Source organism: Alosa sapidissima, chromosome 19 (assembly GCF_018492685.1).
Source record: "Alosa sapidissima isolate fAloSap1 chromosome 19, fAloSap1.pri, whole genome shotgun sequence".
Taxonomy (NCBI): Eukaryota; Metazoa; Chordata; class Actinopteri; order Clupeiformes; family Clupeidae; genus Alosa; species Alosa sapidissima.
In genome coordinates, this window is record NC_055975.1 from 24,061,338 (window position 1) to 24,076,650 (window position 15,313).

The window sequence follows — 15,313 nt, forward strand, 5'->3', positions numbered from 1 at the left end:
AAAGGTCTCTAAGTTCTGGGCTCTAGCCCCGAATGTTTTAAATAGCTAGCGACGCCCCTGGTTGTGTCATCAGCTATAGGATGTTCAGTTAGATGTTGTACCAGATACTGATGTAGTGACAGCGTCAGATGTTGTAGTATCCTCTGATGTAACATCAGCTGTTGTAGAAGTGGAAGTAGAAGCTGAAGTAGTTGTAGGATCAGATGTAGTTGTAACAGGTGCTGTTGAGATGTCAAGAGAGTCTGTAGATGTTGCAGATTGTGATGTTGACACAGCAGCTGGAGCTGTTGAAGAGGCAGAGGTTGTGGCAATAGATGTAGATGGGCTTATTGTACCAGCATCTGCTGTAGAGGGTCCAACTGTTGTTGTTTCTCCTTTTGTTGTAGATTCAGATGTTGTAACAGGGTATGTAGAGGGTGCATTTGTCGAAGATTTAGATGTTGCCTCTGTATTAGCTGTTGATGTAGCAATAGGGGTAGATGTAGCTGCTGACATTGTGGCAGTGATATCAGTGACTGTTGCTGTCAAAGGTGCATGTGTGGTGGTATCTGCTGTTGTTGCAGGGATGGATGTTGTAACAGGTGTTGAAGAAGGGGCATATGTGGTAGTGCCTGCTGTTGTTGCAGGGACGGACGTAGTGGTCACTTCTGATGTTGTAGTGTCGGGTACCGTAGTGGTAGGAAGAGACGTAGCGGTCACTTCTGATGTTGTAGTGTCGGGTACCGTAGTGGTAGGAAGAGACGTAGCGGTCACTTCTGATGTTGTAGTGTCGGGTACCGTAGTGGTAGGGACGGACGTAGTGGTCACTTCTGATGTTGTAGTGTCGGGTACCGTAGTGGTAGGAAGAGACGTAGTGGTCACTTCTGATGTTGTAGTGTCGGGTACCGTAGTGGTAGGAACGGACGGATGGACGGATGTTGTAGTGACTGGGGCTCCTGTGGTTGTATCTGTGGACACATACAAAGAGATGTACTTTGTCTTTTAGCAGTAGTCATTCACTTCTTTCATATCCATTAAACCAATTTCAGAATGTCTGTCACATACCGGCAAATGCAAAGGACATAATGTCGATTGTTAAATCGCCACTATTTTTTGCAGTTTGAATAACATTGCCAATTTCGGCAACATCGGGTGGTGAGGTAGAATTGAAAATGATTTTGAGATCTGCGACAACTGATCCTGAGCTGTCCCCCAAAAATGGGAAGAATACAAACAAATGTTAGAATTTCAGTTAGCCTATTAGCTGGTTTGATTTGCATTAGCTGGTTTGATTTGCATTCAATGCAAATCCAACCAGCTAATAGGCTAACTGAAATAACACCATACCAATCTCTAGGTATGGTGAAGGGTATGTGATGATGTGGGGCTATTTTAATTCCAAAGGCCAAGGTAACTGATGCACAGTATTCTGGATCCATGAAACAACTGGCCTTTAAAAATAAAAATCTGCCTGTCTCTATGGGAATTTAACATAGGGGTGGGAATACTTATGTATGTATTTTAAGGAAGAACATTTATTTATTTATGATACATTATTCATTCACTAAGAAAATTGGTGTCCTTAAAGGTTAGATATTTCCTCATTTTTCACTTAAGGCATTAAGATCCAATTTCCAAAAGATGGTTTTATATTCCTCTTTTCAGTCAACTTTAGCATGGGTGCCAATACTTTTGGCCATCACTGTACCTGTAGTTGTGGCAACTGCAGTAGTTGCTGAAGTTGAATGAATGTTTGTAGTTGTATCAATTGATGTTGTAGTAGGAAAAGGTGTAGTTGTAGCAGCCAATGTTGTAGTATCAGCTAGGGTGGTGGTAGGAACAGGTGTAGTTGTAGCAGCCGATGTTGTAGTATCAGCTAGGGTGGTGGTAGGAACAGCTGTAGTTGTAGCAGCCAATGTTGTAGTATCAGCTACGGTGGTGGTAGGAACAGGTGTAGTTGTAGCAGCCGATGTTGTAGTATCAGCTACGGTGGTGGTAGGAACAGCTGTAGTTGTAGCAGCCGATGTTGTAGTATCAGCTACGGTGGTGGTAAGAACAGGTGTAGTTGTATCAGCCGATGTTGTAGTATCAGCTACGGTGGTGGTAAGAACAGGTGTAGTTGTGGTAGGAACAGCTGTAGTTCTAGCAGCCGATGTTTTAGTATCAGCTACGGTGGTGGTAGGAACAGGTTTAGTTGTAACAGCTAATGTTGTAGTATCAGCTACGGTGGTGGTAGGAACAGGTTTAGTTGTAGCAGCCAATGTTGTAGGATCAGCTACGGTGGTGGTAGGAACAGGTTTAGTTGTAGCAGCCAATGTTGTAGTATCAGCTAGGGTGGTGGTAGGAACAGGTGTAGTTGTAGCAGCCAATGTTGTAGTATCAGCTAGGGTGGTGGTAGGAACAGGTGTAGTTGTAGCAGCCAATGTTGTAGTATCAGCTAGGGTGGTGGTAAGAACAGCTGTAGTTGTAGCAGCCAATGTTGTAGTATCAGCTACGGTGGTGGTAGGAACAGGTGTAGTTGTAGCAGCCAGTGTTGTAGTATCAGCTAGGGTGGTGGTAGGAACAGGTCAAGTCAAGTCAAGTCAAGTCAAGTTTATTTATATAGCACATTTCATACACAGAGGTCATTCAATGTGCTTTACATAAACAAAACCAAACAATATTAACAAATAAAAGCACAGAAGGGCAATATAGTCAAAGAATAGTTAAAAGGTAAAAATAAAAAGAAAACATAAAACACAAGGTAAAATCATTTAAAAATAAAGAATAATTAGTAAGCAAAAACAAAGGCAAAAGTAGTAAAAAAAAAAAAAAAAAAAAAAAGTAATAAAAGACAAAGTAGAATAATTATCAATGCAGATTCAGAATTTGTAACTCGGCACAGTTAGCAGAAAGCATCTGAGAACAGTTTGGTCTTAAGTCTAGATTTAAAACTGGCTACAGTTGGGGCCTTTTTAATGTCATCCGAAAGTTGGTTCCACAGCTGAGCCGCATAGCAGCTAAAAGCTACTTCACCATGTTTAGTTCTAACTGTAGGTTTTACTAGCAGGTTTTTCACCTGGGACCTGAGAGGATGAGAAGGTGTGTACTGCTGAAGCATGTCTGACAAGTATTTAGGTCCTGCTCCATTTACTGATTTATAAACAAGCAATAGTGCTTTAAAGTCAATTCTGTGACTTACTGGAAGCCAGTGCAAGGACTTAAGAATTGGAGTAATGTGGTCAGTTCTTTTAGTTTTTGTTAGAATCCTAGCTGCTGCATTTTGTATCACCTGAAGCTGTTTAATAGTCTTTTTAGGAAGGCCTGTGAACAGTCCATTGCAGTAATCAACCCTGCTGGAGATAAATGCATGAATGAGTTTTTCTAAGTCATGTTTTGACATCAGCCCTCTGAGTTTGGCAATATTTTTGAGGTGGTAAAAAGCTGATTTAGTTATCGCTTTCATGTGGCTGTTGAAATTTAGATCACTGTCAATTAATACATCAAGATTTTTAACAGTATCCTTTGCCTTCAACCCTTTTGTGTCAAGGAGAGTGGCAACCCTAAGTCTTTCCTCATTTTTACCAAATATAATTACTTCAGTTTTTTCTTTGTTCAGCTGAAGAAAATTTTGAGACATCCAGGTGTTGATTTGTTCTATACACTGACACATAGATTCAAGAGGACCATAGTCGTTTGGTGATAGAGCTAAGTAAATTTGTGTGTCATCTGCATAGCTATGATATGAAATCAAATTATTTTGAATGATTTGTCCAAGTGGGAGCATATAGAGGTTGAATAATAGTGGCCCCAAGATCGACCCCTGGGGAACACCACAGGTCAAGGACGTTGGTGTTGAGGTACAGTTTCCGATGGCAACAAAGAAGCTCCTTTCTTGTAGATATGATTTTAGCCAGCTGATAACTATGCCTGTAAATCCAACCCAGTGTTCTAGTCTGTGTAGTAAAATATTGTGATCAACAGTGTCAAATGCTGCACTAAGGTCCAGTAGCACTAGGACTGATGTTTTACCTGAATCTGTATTGAGGCGTATGTCATTGGAAACTTTAATGAGAGCTGTTTCAGTGCTGTGATTTGCCCGAAAACCAGACTGAAAGTAATCAAAATACCCATTTGATGTTAGGAAGGTGGTTAATTGATTAAAGACTAATTTTTCAATAATTTTGCCAATAAAAGGTAGATTGGATATGGGCCTGTAATTGTTTAGCATGGAGGCATCCAGGTTATTCTTCTTGAGAAGTGGCTTTACAACAGCTGTTTTCAGTGACTTAGGAAAGGTGCCAGACAGCAGTGATACATTTACAATTTGAAGGACATCCGCCGCTATGAGGTGAAAAACAGTTTTGAAGAAATTGGTAGGCAGAGTGTCTAAGACACATGTGGAAGAGCTGAGATTCTGTACCGTTTTTTCAAGTGTTTCGTAGTCTATCAAGCTGAACTCTGACATCAAGTTTAGTTTCCCTCTGTTTGTTGCTGGAAGTTCAGGTTGTTGAATTTGTAATTGAGCAGATATGTTGAGTCTGATTTTGTCAATTTTACCTTTAAAAAAAGATGAAAACTCATTGCATTTATTAGTTGAGAGAAGTTCAGGCGCTAATTGTGAGGGGGGATTTGTTAACTTATCAACAGTTGAAAATAGAATACGAGTGTTATTTGAACTTCTATTGATAATGTTAGAAAAGAAAGACTGTCTTGCTTTGCATATTTCAGAGTTATATGTGCGGAGCATCTCTTTATGGATTTCATAGTGGATCTGAAGTTTGTATTCACGCCATTTTCTTTCAGTCTTCCTACACTCTCTTTTTAGAAGTTTAACTGCTGGATTTTGCCTCCATGGTGCTTTCTGTTTGTCCTTAACTTTCTTGAATTGTAATGGAGCAATGTTATCCATAATGTTTGCCATTTTTGCATTAAAGTGATCAAATAAGTCTTCAGAGTCTGACAGTTGACTTGACTTTAGTGAAAGTGCTTGCTCAAAGAGAGCACTTGTCTGATCATTTATGATTCTCCTTTTTACCGTCATAGCTGTGTTTTGAGTGTGTGGGGACATAGACACATCAAAGAACACGCAGAAATGATCAGATAAGGCCAGGTCTTTAACAGCTGTAGAGACATCGAGACCCTTTGTGATAACAAGGTCGAGGGTATGGCCGAGAGAGTGTGTTGGCCCCTGTACATGCTGTGTTAGGGAGAAAGTATCGATTAGTGCAATGAATTCCTTGGCATAATTGTTTTCAGGATTATCCACATGCAGGTGTAGTTGTAACAGCCAATGTTGTTGTAGCAGCCAATGTTGTAGTATCAGCTACGGTGGTGGTAGGAACAGCTGTAGTATTAGCAGCCAGTGTTGTAGTATCAGCTAGGGTGGTGGTAAGAACAGGTGTAGTTGTAACAGCCAATGTTGTAGTATCAGCTAGGGTGGTGGTAGGAACAGCTGTAGTTGTAGCAGCCAATGTTGTAGTATCAGCTAGGGTGGTGGTAGGAACAGCTGTAGTTGTAGCAGCCAATGTTGTAGTGTCAGCTACAGTAGTTACAGTAGTTGTGATGCTATTAGTGGGATCCTATGCTGTTGTCACAGGCTCTGTTGCAGGAGACTATGTAGTTAACTCAGGTGCTTCCATAACTCCAGGTGGTCTGTAGGGCCCTGATGGAATGTCTGGGAAACCCCAAAACTCCCAAAAGCGCCCAAACTCCTCAGTGGGGCTTGTTGGCAATGTTGTAGTATCAGCTACGGTGGTGGTAGGAACAGCTGTAGTTGTAGCAGCCAATGTTGTAGTATCAGCTAGGGTGGTGGTAGGAACCGGTGTAGTTGTAGCAGCCGATGTTGTAGTATCAGCTACGGTGGTGGTAGGAACAGGTGTAGTTGTAGCAGCCGATGTTGTAGTATCAGCTACGGTGGTGGTAAGAACAGGTGTAGTTGTAGCAGCCAATGTTTTAGTATCAGCTAGGGTGGTGGTAGGAACAGCTGTAGTTGTAGCAGCCAATGTTGTAGTATCAGCTAGGGTGGTGGTAGGAACAGGTTTAGTTGTAACAGCCAATGTTGTAGTATCAGCTACGGTGGTGGTAGGAACAGGTGTAGTTGTAGCAGCCGATGTTGTAGTATCAGCTAGGGTGGTGGTAGGAACAGCTGTAGTTGTAGCAGCCGATGTTGTAGTATCAGCTAGGGTGGTGGTAGGAACAGCTGTAGTTGTAGCAGCCGATGTTGTAGTATCAGCTACGGTGGTGGTAGGAACAGGTGTAGTTGTAACAGCCAGTGTTGTAGTATCAGCTAGGGTGGTGGTAGGAACAGCTGTAGTTGTAGTAGGAACAGGTGTAGTTGTAACAGCCAGTGTTGTAGTATCAGCAATGGTGATGGTAGGAACAGCTGTAGTTGTAGCAGCCAGTGTTGTAGTATTAGCTAGGGTGGTGGTAGGAACAGCTGTAGTTGTAGCAGCCAGAGTTGTAGTATCAGCTATGGTGGTGGTAGGAATAGGTGTAGTTGTAGTAGGAACAGGTTTAGTTGTAACAGCCAATGTTGTAGTATCAGCTAGGGTGGTGGTAGGAACAGGTATAGTTGTAACAGCCAATGTTGTAGTATCAGCTACGGTAGTGGTAGGAACAGGTGTAGTTGTAGCAGCCGATGTTGTAGTATCAGCTAGGGTGGTGGTAGGAACAGCTTTAGTTGTAGCAGCCGATGTTGTAGTATCAGCTAGGGTGGTGGTAGGAACAGGTGTAGTTGTAGCAGCCGATGTTGTAGTATCAGCTAGGGTGGTGGTAGGAACAGGTGTAGTTGTAGCAGCCAATGTTGTAGTATCTGCTACAGTGGTGGTAGACCTATTTTTCTGGGTGCACGAGACTGTCACTTTTTTAAGTTTTCCAATAAGATCAAGATAAATCAGAGTTAACGCTTGCTCTTTCTGCAGAGAGAAATAAAGAGATACAGTTAAAACCATGTAATAAAAATGGTATAACTTCATGGTAATAAATATAAAAATGACATGGTAATGAATACCACACTGAATATTTTACATTTGTGCATGGTTTATTCTATTAAAATGGAGAGTCATTAATTGAAAGGGATCTTACCTCAATATTAATTTTGACATACAGAAACCGATTGTTTGTCCATTGTTTGACATCCTTTCCTTGATCAACATGGAGATCTTGAATGGTAAAATTGTAATATTCAATTTAGAATGACACTGTAATACAGTGTTCCCAAACTTTTTTTCTGGGGACCCACTTTTTAAAAATGACAGACCATCGCGACCCATTTCACTCTAAATCTACCCTGCAACCACCAATATTGTTTTAGGCCACAGGTTCTCCAACTTTTCTATGCCTCCCCCAACCATACATTGCTATAGGATCTAGATAGATAGATCCTGCTTTGAACACGGTTGTGTTGCATTTTGAGCACCATCAGCGTGAAAAGTTGGAAATGACTACTGAAAAGATACGTTTTAATGCGCATCCGAGAGTTCTCGCATGTTGCGCATTCGTCAGCATAGTAAGCTGTTCCTGTATTTCTAATTAAAATATTGTAGGCTACGTTGCGTTGCAGACAAATGGGTCCATAACACTGTGGACGTCAATTCTGATGTAAACAGCAAATAACTCAAGTCGTTATATTGTATTGTTGTATTATATTATATTGTATAGTCGTTATATCAGAACAAGAGGCTTTTGCGCAATAGCCGGAAGAATGCACCTTTACTTTGGAGTTAGCGAGGTAGAAAACGAGAGAAATGATAGCTTCAGCGAAAGTTCTACTAGGAAGACTCGTAGTGTAGCTTACTCCTCCCATGCTTACACGGAGCCAATCTTAGCGTTGCCTACTTTCGGGAAAGCCCTGCAATCTGATCATTCACTCATTCAATCAGCGCTAGCCTATAGGAATTCAGTGGGCTCTTTAAATATGTACCACCTAACACTGCTTCTGCTTCTCAGTACGCTGACTTTGACGTCCTAGCTCAGGCTTCCGCGTGGACCTGGGCTCTCTGCATTTTTACATTCGCCCCTTCTGCCCTCAGTGGCGTTACTTGTTACAATCCTACCGCGCTCGTTGCTGCGCTGTTCAGACCTGTGCGTCCTTCAGTCAGGGCCACTGCATGTCGCTTCATCGCTAATCTCTGCCTATCGGAGCCAGTCACGCTCACGCTGTTGCAGCCTTCAATTCACGATAGCCTACTGCCGGGTCGCCGTCCTCGCGCAACTCTGTTGCAGGCCCATGTCGTTTTCGGCAACAATTTCTCAAGCTTCAGCGTCTGGTTGGTAAGGTTATCGTGCTTTCTTCCCAAGCTCCTCGAGCTGGGCTACACTCTACCCACAGTCATGCAACCTGCTTGCCAACGATATTCGGCGGGCAGCAAACAAACTGACTTGTCTGACACGGTTTAACTTTCACTTAAGCCTCCTTACATAATTCCTGCTGATATTATAATCCTTGCGATTTGTGCTGTAAATTGCTGGCCTGCACCACGCTGCCGTTGAACCCAACCCTGTATTAAGACCTGTTTAATTGATGTTCTACACTCATTGTGGTTATCTCGATGTCTACCTTGGTTGAGCGTCGTCAAACCAGTTGTCTTTTTGTGTAGCCTTTTAATTTGCCTCGCTGCTCGTTGGGCTGCATAGGCTTTAGGCTAGGCTACTCGTCTGCTGGACCTTCGGTTCAGGTATCACTCCTTGTGCATGGCTGCAGGAAGCCAGTTCATCGTTGCATTCATTTAATCATCTGGGATTGCGTCCCATACCTTCTGGTAGGAAGTCTACACGGCCTTCCTCGGGTGATTCTCTGCATGCACTTGCTGTTGCTCAAACTACTCTCAGCTACCGCTGATCTGTCATGTCCCAGGTATGCCGTGACGTCCCCGACGTTCTCGGCTATCAGGGTTCTCAATTTTGGGGGGTCTTACACCAAAGCTCGAACCAAAATGACGGCACGCCGGCCCATGGTCATCAATTGCCAGTATGTCACACAAGCTATTATCTAGGCAATAATAGGCGTTTTCTTTTCAATGCCCGTATTCGTGTATGTAACATATCCTTCTAGCGTCTTTTGTATGTTTAAAATGTCTTTTCTGATTCCGTATTGTGTATTGGGTTCCTAGGAATTCTATGGCAGGCCTCACTTTGCTCACTGCCCACCAGTGGGTCGCTTCAGCACTCCATATATTGGTTTTAATGGTTACCGGCTGTTCATGATTATGTCGGCAATTTTACATTTTGCTAGTTGTGGTTTAAATGGTGGCCTATGCTGGAAGTTCGTTGATCACGACTACCAACGTAGCCGTTGGCTGGTTGTTTTACCGATGACGATGCTACATGTCGCCTGTCTAACCACTCCTTCCTTCTCGCAGGTCAAACGGAGCGGTCCATCATCACTGGCAGACTCAAGTCTCCTTCAGGCCAACGCCGCGCCCTTCAGGCACTCTCTTTAGACACAACGGGTCTCTGCGTGTCCACGTGATTTCAGCCCATCTAGTCATGCCATCAGTCACATTGATTGCTGACTCGAATTGCCGTTTTAGCAGGATCCTCTGCAAATGTGTACTCTAATTTCCATTCTCCTATTTTGCCTTGGCTGTTTTGTTTTTGGCAGATATGTTCACCCGAAGTGATCGTGCCAGGGAGGACGTGCAAGTTCCTTTACATTCTCCTCCCAATCTTTAATTTGCTAACCCCTGCAGGTGCATCATGCCTCCCCTCTTCCGTTGAGGGGATGCAGTTCGTCAATGGAGAAGCAGTTCCACATATCACACTAACATCTACTTTCTTACAGGGATGGCAGTGCCGGTTCACAGAATCACGCAATCGTGTGGATCATGTTTCCAGTTCATACTGGAGGGGGGGTCATCCCTCCGTCTTCACAAATCTCCCGAAGGCCAGCGCTTTCGAGGATATCTCTTGTAGCACGGCTTAAAACTAGCCTTCCTAATCCCAGCACTTATCACCTGTCTAGAACTGACTCTTGACTGTGTAAAACCGGCACTCACTGATGCACTTTTCGTTATTGTGCTCTACCTTGTAAATTGTTTTTAATTGCACTGGCATTGTGGGAGAATTGTTTTAGCTTTAACCTGTTTGCCGTCACGTTGGTCTAGGTTGCCCTAGACGCTGGTTGCCCAGCTCACTGTCCAGGTTGCCTTGGACGCCGGTTGCCCGGCTCATGACGCTCGTCTAGGTTGCCCTAGACGCTGGTTGCCCAGTTTGGTCCAGGGTGCCCTGGATGCCGGTTGCCCGGCCGTCATGTCTGTCTGGGTTGCCCTGGACGCTGGTTGCCCAGCTCATGGTTCAGGATACCGCTATACGGTCAATGTTAACTGCCTGATTCCGGACTTCGACGCAATTGGATGACACTACGTCTGTCATCTGTTTAGATCGCCTCTGGCCCGCTATATCAGCTACACATATATTGGTTCCCCGCGATGCAAGGGGCAAAAGTTACGTGCATCATACTCTTTGCCAGACTCGAGTCTCTCCCTGAGGAAACGCTTCCGTGAGAACTCTGGATTCCCAGGGTACATTGTCAGTCGCTTTGATTAAAAATGTCCTGGCCACATGGAATGTCACGTGAATGCACACCCCTCCACTCACTCAGGGGCCAGTGCTTGGCGCATGACTAATATAATTTCTGCATCCAGTTGGGCGATATGTATTGCTTATTCTCTCCTCATTGCTACCTTTACTCATTGTCTCTCCAGCAGCCAGTTCTAAACTGTACTATCCTGCCACAGTGGTGCAGCTGGTATAGCAAGCTCGCGTTAAGTCATTCTCAGAGCTCCTCTGCACTCTGAGATGCATAAGCACCATGGTGGTACCCCAGCACTCATCTGTTCGTTGTCTCGTCATATTTCAGTTACATATGTTTCTTCCTCCTGTCACATACAGGCATGAATTGTCCTGAAGTCCTTTGTCTACGTCGCAAGGTCATGCTTCCCTCGCATTACTGATGCTGCTCATCTTATTTTGGGGGGCTTTCCAAGAGCAGGTGCTAAGGTGTAGCTCACACGCATCCATCTTGGCCTTGGGTCTGCAGCTCAATGCATTCATCTCACTCTAGCCGCTGCAGGTGAGCTATCGAACCAGAACACACATCTGGCTTCACAAGCACTAGTCTTCTACAAAACTAGTCATAATGCTTATCTATCCTAAATATTAAACCACATGACTTCGAAGCGAATATACTCAAGCACCCATATCAACTAACTCATTGCTCTGGTCCCAAGCATCTGCAACCACAAGCTCTATTCCCCTGCATTGATTCTGAGTACATCATGTTTAACCTTTTAACCCTAACCATGTTTTGCTTCCCTGGTCCCCGTTCACTACCTTAAACTATGGCTCACACTTTACCTGATTTTCAGCAGCCATCTAGCTAACGTGCTGCTTAAATGTAACCTCTCTTCAAAGAGGTTCACTTCTCACTCATTCCGCATCGGCGCAGCCAAGACTGCCGGCCAAAAAGGGCTATCCACGTCATCCATCAGGATGCATCAAACTAACTCCTCTTGACATTTTCGATGCTCAGAAGTTGCTCTCCCATGTTAACTCAGGTACCTCATTTTACCTTCACAAATCCTGGTGGCGGTGGTTAAATTCTGGCATTCGCCTTGCACTAATCGCTGAAACATATTGGGGCCCACCATGCCGGTAGCTTGTGGTGATTTAGTCTCAGCCATGGGCATGTTGCCCTTTTCACTGGTTGCCCAGCTCGTTCGACGCTTATGGTTCAGGTCACTTCTCGCCGGTCGCCCGGCTCGTGATGCACGTCTAGGTTGCCCTAGACACTGGTTGCCCAGTTTGGTCCAGGTTGCCCTGGATGCTGGTCACCCGGCCATCACATCGGTCTAGGTTGCCCTATACGCTGGTTGACCAGCTCATGGTTCAGGTGGCCCTGGATGCCGGTTGCCCGGCCGTCATGTCTGTCTAGGTTGCCCTAGACGCTGGTTGCCCAGTTCGGTCCAGGTTGCCCTGGATGCCGGTCGCCCGGCCGTCACGTTGGTCTAGGTTGCCCTAGACGCTGGTTGCCCAGTTCGGTCCAGGTTGCCCTGGATGCCGGTCGCCCGGCCGTCACGTTGGTCTAGGTTGCCCTAGACGCTGGTTGCCCAGCTCACTGTCCAGGTTGCCTTGGACGCCGGTTGCCCGGCTCATGACGCTCGTCTAGGTTGCCCTAGACGCTGGTTGCCCAGTTTGGTCCAGGTGGCCCTGGATGCCGGTTGCCCGGCCGTCATGTCTGTCTAGGTTGCCCTAGACGCTGGTTGCCCAGCTCATGGTTCAGGTCGCGTCGTACGCCGGTTGCCCGGCTCGTGACGCTCGTCTAGGTTGCCTTAGACGCTGGTTGCCCAGTTCGGTCCAGGTTGCCCTGGATGCCGGTCGCCCGGCCGTCACGTTGGTCTAGGTTGCCCTAGACGCTGGTTGCCCAGCTAATGGTCCAGGTTGCCTTGGACGCCGGTAGCCCGGCACGTCTCGTGGTCTAGGTTGCCCTAGACGCTGGTTGCCCAGCTCGCATAAGCACTAAAGTCCAGGTTGCTCTGGATGCCGGTGGCCTGGCTCGTCACGATGTACTAGCTTGCTAGTCACTGGGCGCCCAGATCGTGAAGTGCTTATGGTCCAGGTTGCCCTGGACGCCGGTTGCCCGGCCTCCGCATTGGTCTAGGTTGCCCTAGACGCTGGTTGCCCAGCTCGTCAAGCTTCTAAATCCCACTAAAGCGAAAGCATGCTGCGGGCCCCACTACAACCCTAGGTTTATGGTTAACACCTAGCTACTTTAAAATTCTGTCGGCGTCCTGGCACAACGTCTTCACCCCGGCCCAGTCATGCTGTTTAATTCATCTTGTATGTATACTAATGTCTCTGCTCCTCTCAGAACCAGATTACTGAGTCACCGCCCTGGCGGGCATCACTCATCCTTTTAGGGGTAGGCTCCCCGCCCCTGCCTTCATCCATCGGCAGGAGACGAGATCCTCTCATCGCTGGACGGATCCGAGACGGGGCCTACGCCAAAGACTGTTACCTATTCAGGACTCTATCATGCTTGCATCCAAGCCGTTCCTTTACTAATTAAATTGTTAACTGATTCTATTCTGTCTACTGAGTCTTTCTGGTAGAAATGATAGCTTCAGCGAAAGTTCTACTAGGAAGACTCGTAGTGTAGCTTACTCCTCCCATGCTTACACGGAGCCAATCTTAGCGTTGCCTACTTTCGGGAAAGCCCTGCAATCTGATCATTCACTCATTCAATCAGCGCTAGCCTATAGGAATTCAGTGGGCTCTTTAAATATGTACCACCTAACACTGCTTCTGCTTCTCAGTACGCTGACTTTGACGTCCCCTCCACCTCCCCTCCAGCCACCTCTGCCAGCAGTCCACGTCCATCGGGCACGGTCTGCCTACCACATCTTCCTTCAGCCACCACCACCAGTTGGTCCCCGTCTCGTCGTGGGGGGTAGGCTCCCCGCCCCTGCCTTCATCCATCGGCAGGAGACGAGATCCTCTCATCGCTGGACGGATCCGAGACGGGGCCTACGCCAAAGACTGTTACCTATTCAGGACTCTATCATGCTTGCATCCAAGCCGTTCCTTTACTAATTAAATTGTTAACTGATTCTATTCTGTCTACTGAGTCTTTCTGGTAGAAATTGTTTTTAGAATTGATTTAGATTAAGTGTTAGTTAGTATAATTTGTATTTTAGTATATTTAGCATATTCTTTATCTTCTACTGTCCTTATTGCTTAGTTGTGTTTTTATATTATATACTTTTAATTACTTTTTCTGCTGTTAGTGAATGTGTGTGTGCTACTGAGACCTTGAATTTCCCCTGGGGATCAATAAAGTATCTATCTATCTATCTATCTAAATAGTGTTTAAAATGCCCATTTAAATTGTAGCCTAATATAATGCACTGTTGTGCATTTTAAATCAGAAATAAGAATGTGAGGAGGTTGCTATTAACTTTAAAGATTGCATCTACAATCAAAACTATCTACATGCAAATTGAATGTCCTTATGTCCGGTCTATGGATGTCTGCTTTAGTTGACAGCACGGTCACTAGATTTTAATCGGTAAAGTTGACGAGCTGGTACAGTATCTGTTAATGTTAGTGCAAATAGGCGGATTCATGTCCCTTGCAGTTTGCAACTGCGAGGTACTGTACATGGCAGGCGCCCCACAGAACCGTTTCATTTTGAGAGGTAGATAGCCATGTTCGTCCCCCAGTTTCATGCGCCAGTTTCATGAGCTTTTATGACAAAACTGTGACTGTGGTAGTTAACAAACTACATCCTAATAGAAAACTGTTAGCTTTCCTGGTATCAAATGACAAATGGTATCAGTTAGGCCTATAACACAACATAAATTGTGCTGGCGACCCAAATAAAATCTCCTGCGACCCACCCTTTGGGAAACACTGCTGTAATATCTAAAATATCCATCAGATCTTCTGATAAACCCTCAAATTTCGCTGAGCTGCTGGTATTGACACATTCAAAATCATGTATCTCATCATGTTGTCTGACAAATAAGTAGAAAAATACAGAAAACTGTCAGAGTTGATGACTTGAAAGTCAGACTTTTTCCTTGCTAGTGTGACAGAACATAAGTGTGAGGTTGACAACCTTGCTTTGGGCCTAGTGGAGGTTATTTGCAGTACACTCACCAGACACTAAAACGTGCTTCAGAGTGCGTCCAAGCAGCTTCACCGTCATTTCATTCTTCTCACACTTCACCACGGGAGCTACAGTCCTTGAAGCTGCGCGTGATGGCGTGAGCTCGAGGCACGCCGCCGCCGCTGTTACATTGCGCATCAGCTCGCGGTCAAAGTACTGCACTATCACCGAGTGGAGTTGCATCCTCTCCATCACCTGGAGAAGAAATGTTACAAGACTTAAAATTAATTAAAGAATTAAAATATTATATTCCTTAATAAGAGTGCATAAACAATAAAAATCCATTTCGCTTCAATATTGAGCTTTTCAGATCAAATTAACTTTAACACACACAGAGCAATATAGCGGATATGTCACAAGTCTTCTTTTTGCAAAACACATTTGATTTCATTTTGTATATTTTATTAAGAAAAACTCAAATCTATTAGGCTGCAAAGTAAGAAGTAACATTAGAAATCCCTGATCAACGTGATTGAAATCATTGGTCCAGGATAACCAAAGTAAATGCAAAGTTTACACCTCTTACGATGGAAGAGTTCCCAATCATGAGAGACCAGACTCTCTTTACAAAGTAGTGTCTGGAAATCAGGCTTTGTTGCCACGATTTTATATTAATTTCTTAAACAAATAATTAGAGGTCAGAACACCTGTGATGCACACAGACCAATATACTTCATCCATCAG

General features: G+C 44.8%; 1 protein-coding gene and 1 long non-coding RNA gene across 2 annotated transcripts; one reads left to right on the forward strand and one right to left on the reverse strand.

Annotated features, from left to right (window-relative positions):
• Positions 1–232: 232 nt before the first annotated feature.
• Positions 233–14,821, reverse strand: LOC121693638 (hepatitis A virus cellular receptor 1-like). The gene is made up of 3 exons (XM_042073184.1): positions 14,620–14,821; positions 635–947; positions 233–374 (listed from the first exon to the last, which is right to left on the reverse strand). The coding sequence occupies exons 1-3, from the start codon at positions 14,819–14,821 to the stop codon at positions 233–235; spliced, it is 657 nt and encodes a 218-aa protein (XP_041929118.1).
• On the forward strand, positions 10,155–12,399 carry LOC121693583. Its single transcript, XR_006025542.1, has 3 exons — positions 10,155–11,851; positions 12,242–12,284; positions 12,362–12,399. It is a non-coding gene; the product is annotated as an uncharacterized LOC121693583 (long non-coding RNA).
• Positions 14,822–15,313: the final 492 nt, after the last annotated feature.